Source organism: Glycine max, chromosome 2 (genome assembly GCF_000004515.6).
Source record: "Glycine max cultivar Williams 82 chromosome 2, Glycine_max_v4.0, whole genome shotgun sequence".
Classification (NCBI taxonomy): Eukaryota; Viridiplantae; Streptophyta; class Magnoliopsida; order Fabales; family Fabaceae; genus Glycine; species Glycine max.
The window spans coordinates 8,421,456-8,426,515 of NC_016089.4; the positions used below are offsets into that span (position 1 = coordinate 8,421,456).

Consider the following 5,060-nt stretch of genomic DNA (forward strand, 5'->3'; position numbering starts at 1 on the left):
AAAAGAAAAAGAAAGCTGTACAACATGAAAATCAAAGATTGGAAAAGTTTTGTCACAAGCTCTAGAAATTTGACAGAAAAAGGGTAGAAAAGTAGAAAAGGTTAGAAGTGTCGTAAACTTCACAGAAATTGTGCAGCTTGCAAGTTGCAAGGTGCCTTCCAGATAATAACGTACAAGTTGGTCAATCAATTTAGTTGGAAGTTGGCACAAGAATTTGAATGAAACAATTTGTGATCCAAATCCAAAGCACCTAATGGATTAGGATGCTTGAGGCCCATTGACTTATGTGGTCCACATCAGACCTATTACAATGAGCATAGGGGTTGGTCAATTAAATAGTACTATTAACATATGCGAGAGCGAGACACGCGTAATGGGAAGAATTTTCCCTGCACGTTACCTTGCTTGGATCAATGGATCTTATTTGCCATATTGAACCATGCATTTCTAGTTTCAGTTCGTTTTCTTTTATATACTATAGGAATGGTTTGTTATGATGAGTGGATTAATAAGTTCCAAGAAACCATTTTAACTGATTACGGAACCTTGTAAAAAAAATTGTGTCCAACAACAAGTTTTTTTTTACTGAATGTCCAATAGCAAGTTAATTACATCGAACCACTTTTATTTTTAGAACAATTGATGATTGGATACATGTGTGTATTGTACTGTACATTATCCAGCTTAGACCAATTAAATTAGTGTTTTAGACCAATTGATGATTGGATACATGTGTGTATGGTACCGTACATATATGATAGTTTTACAATAACATTTTGTCATTAGTAGAATTTAAATTTTTTACATATAGTGCTTTTGAATAGCTTCTAAATTAAAGTTACACTTTCTTAAAGTATAGTCTGCATTTTACGATACAAAAAATCATAAAATTTTATTCTAAAGGCATCTTTAATAAAATTTAATTTGCTTTGTGAGTAAAGCATCAAACAATAAGGTTGGGAGGCATTCTATAGATGTTGATTCGATATTAACGACACTAAGATCTTGCTTGATGAGTAAAACTGCATGTGTTGCTAGGATGCCTTTCCTTTTTATCAATTTCTTTATATATAAAAAAAGAATTTTAAGAAGCATTTTGAAATTATTATGTTATAGAAAAACTTGAGCTCCCTAAAAAAAAAGTAAAACTTGAGTTGCTTGAGGTATTTTAAACGGAAAGTTACTTTTCAAATAACAACTCTACACAATAAATTCTACCATTAACACATAATTAGAGTATTTTCAATGAGAGTATTACAAGCCTTATTTAATTTTAAGCAATCTTGTTTAAGGTGTTTTCTCACTAGAATATATGACCTGAAATTATTTATATTGATAACATTATATTATACTATAAATAAAATATTTTAAAGCATCGTAGGATACACAATATTAATTTAATTATTCATTTTAATAATTTTAGCATTTGAATGATTTTTTTAAAATAACTAAATTTATATGAAATTATAAGGTTTACAAATTATGATAATTAACTCATATAAATAACTATATATGTATTGTAGATGTTTAAACCATTCTATTTTTGGTAGGTCTCATAAATATTTTTAATTGTATCATTTGTTTTGCTGTCCTACAATAATTATAAAAGAGTGAGGTAAGTTTTGCAGTCATTTTAAAAACTTTTTAAAGTCTTTAGATTAAAAAATAATAATTGTGCTGTTTAAAATAATGAAAGTAATGTAATATTACGAGAAAGTGTGAGAAATGATGTCAAACTTTTTTTAGAAACTGTGCGGGGTCAGAAAATTGATATAAATTATTAAAAAAAATATTTAAGAATGATGAACAATATTAAAGTAATCAATATAATGCCTTCTTGAGAATTATTGTAATCGAGTTTATTTCTTTTACTGACTACATTCTTTAATTTTTTCTTTCTTTCTCCCATGGTAATTCACAATCCACATACCCACCAAGTAAAAAAAAAACTAGATGATTAGAAAATGGAATAATAATTAGAAAATAACATATATCATTATTTAAATTAAACCCGTATCTGCGAACACAACTATTGACACTTTCAAGTTTCAACTTTGAAAAATTACTTGAAATAAATTATTAAAAGAAGACAATAATATGAACATCTTTCTGTTCTTATTTTACCGAAGAGAAATTTGTTTGTATTTGAATTTTATATTATGTTCAACGTGGAACATGATTTCTAGATGCTTTGGAAGTCATCTTCACGTGTAGGTCCGTAACTATTATAACCTCCGACTCAGGTCCTCTGCTGCTTCCTTTTTCATACCTTTCTATTAGATTTAGCGACACAACTTGGCCTTAGAATTTTCCTCCAACGTTTGAACACTGATCACAGTTTTAGTAATAGTAGTAGTGCCGCCCCTCCCAAATCCTTATCATTAAAAACAAAAGCCTAGTTCGCTTCGTCTTGTTTGTCTCAGTAAATCTGTCATGCCTACGTACTAGCACCAAACTCCTTTCCCACCAAACAACCCCTAAGTAGTAACCTCTTCTTACTTCAGCACATCTAATTTAATTGCTTTAATTGCTGCAGCAGTCACACTTGCTTATTTCACAAGTAATCAAAGTCTCAATGCACATTCATGTCACACCAATTCGTGTGTACAGACGTAACTAATCGATCAAGTGTTCAAGATATATAGTAATCATAAAATTTATATGTTGAAGTTCATGCCAAAATTATATTAACTTTATTTTCAAATTTTAACTAATTGGGTTTATCTACGGGTCAATTTCAAATTATTGATTATGTTTGTAGTCTAATATAGCATTTTTTTAGCTTAATGAATATAATCTCGAATTTAATCTAGATACATATGGCTAGTTACGTTAAATTTTTTAAAGGAAACTTTTTCATTTATCATGATCTCACCCAACTTTAATTGGAGTAATTGTGGTCTGTAAAAAAACATATGTAATTCATTCACACACACAAAAAAAAATTCAAAAAATGTTAAATAAAAAAAGAATTATTTAAAAAAAGTCAACTATTGTTAGAGGAGTGTTCAACACTCTCAAGCTACGTACCAAACCAGAAGTAGCCTTTATAAATACCAAGTCTTTCTAGTCTCTTAGAGTTCCATTCCAATACCTTTGTTCCCTTTTCATACATTCACAATTCATTTCCACACCTTAATTCAAAGCAAGGCACCCGGCCATATTTAAATTTTTGTTTTGGTTAGTCGTCATGAAGAGAGAAAGAGAGGTTGATAGCTTAACCATGGCAAATTGTTTGATGTTGCTTTCTCGTGGAGGTGATCAATTTGAGGCCACCTACTCATCAAGCACTTCAATGAACAACCGTGTCTTTGAGTGCAAAACATGTAATAGGCAATTCCCTTCATTTCAGGCACTTGGTGGCCACAGGGCTAGTCATAAAAAGCCTAGGTTGATGGCTGGAGATAATATTGAAGGCCAATTGCTTCATGATTCACCCCCAAAGCCTAAGACTCATGAGTGTTCCATTTGTGGGTTGGAGTTTGCTATAGGGCAAGCCTTGGGAGGCCACATGAGGAGGCATAGAGCTGCGAATTTGAATGGAAACAACGTGTACAATTCTGCTACGGCTACGAGTAGTAGTAGTGGCGGTAGTAGTTTTGATTCATCACCCAAGAAGAAAGCTGACAACAAGAGAGTTTTGGTTTTGGATTTGAATCTGACACCCTTTGAGAATGATTTGGAGTTTTTGAAGATTGGAAAGCCAACTACTTTTGTTGATTATTTGTATTGATTGATCTGTTGAGTACTGTTAATTAAACTTAGGGAGGTATAGTTTATGTATCATAGATAGATGAATGTTTTGTTTTTTTTTAATCTATCGTCTATAATATTTGTTTATCATTCTGTCTGAAAAATTGTTCACTTCTTGGGCAAAATTAGAACCTTCGTGATATTCTGAGTCACTGAAAAAAATATTTGCAACAGAAACCAAGCCATTCCGCTAAAATTTGTTTGAAGAGTCCGAGACATTGGCAATGCCTACATATTGAGTTAATTAATGAATTGATAACAAAGAAATATATGTTTGCTTCTAATTAACTGCCACACTACAAGTCTGGGTAATTCTTTGCATACATATAATATAACCAGGGCTAATTGGCTAATGAACTAATTGGTTGCATCTCCCTTAATTTGTCCTTTTTGGTTTTAGTTTTAGTTCGTAAAATATCATTTGATTTTAGTTTTAGCTAATAATATATATAAAAATTTCAGAAAACATATATCTAAGTTAAATCCTTATCCACTTTGGCCCCATTTAATTAGGAACACGATTACATTTGTACAGCTTAAACTCAAACAAGGTTGATCCTTTAAAGTTTACCATTAAAAGATATGAAAAAATGATTGTTTGTTCGAAAAAGATAATGTAATGCCTTTCATTATCAATTTTTCGGTGACTTTCGTACAAAATTTTTTAGCGTGTTTTATCTTTACTCATATGTTATTTAAGAAATTTTTTAAGAAGTCACTTATCTCATCCAACTCATAATTATTTAAAGTCAAACATATTTAACGTATAGTTCTTATGCGATAGATTACTGAAAAATAAATACATGTTGTTAATGTATATAATATCAATTAATTTTGTTAAGTTACCATCAAATTTATAGTCTCATAAATTCAGAGTCTCGACATCTCTCTTTTTTCGGTGTGATCCACCTTTTTAATTTTCTAAACGTATTGTATGAAGTTGTTGAATTCAATTTCTTTGAAAATATTTAAACAACCTGCTTAAGCGTATTTTATATCCGACTGTGTTTTTAACAAGAAAAATAATGAACGACTTACATAAAAAAAAGTTATGCATCATTAGCCATCATGCATATCCAGTGCACTGATCAACTGAATTTGAGTAACTATATTTCTTAATAAATATTTAAAGAAAAACATTTTTTTTGCATAAGTTATGTTTCTAAACGGTTTAAAAAGTTTCTAAACTGAATAAAAAGTTTTTGAAAAGTTCTTAATTACATCTAACTTCTCTATAATTACTTATGGACTTATAAGGATTTATTTTTTACAAGAATCAAAATGCATATCTTAATTTTTTTTAAAAA

General features: G+C 29.9%; 1 protein-coding gene across 1 annotated transcript; it reads left to right on the forward strand.

Annotated features, from left to right (window-relative positions):
• Nucleotides 1–3,084: 3,084 nt before the first annotated feature.
• Nucleotides 3,085–3,852, forward strand: LOC100500371 (C2H2-type zinc finger family protein). Its single transcript, NM_001250091.2, has one exon. It carries the CDS (start codon nucleotides 3,191–3,193, stop codon nucleotides 3,731–3,733), a length of 543 nt encoding a protein of 180 aa, NP_001237020.2. The 5' UTR covers nucleotides 3,085–3,190; the 3' UTR covers nucleotides 3,734–3,852.
• Nucleotides 3,853–5,060: the final 1,208 nt, after the last annotated feature.

Excerpts from the sequence above, each read along its gene's own strand:
- LOC100500371 (NM_001250091.2), top strand. The coding sequence starts at position 3,191 with ATGAAGAGAGAAAGAGAGGTTGATAGCTTAACCATGGCAAATTGTTTG.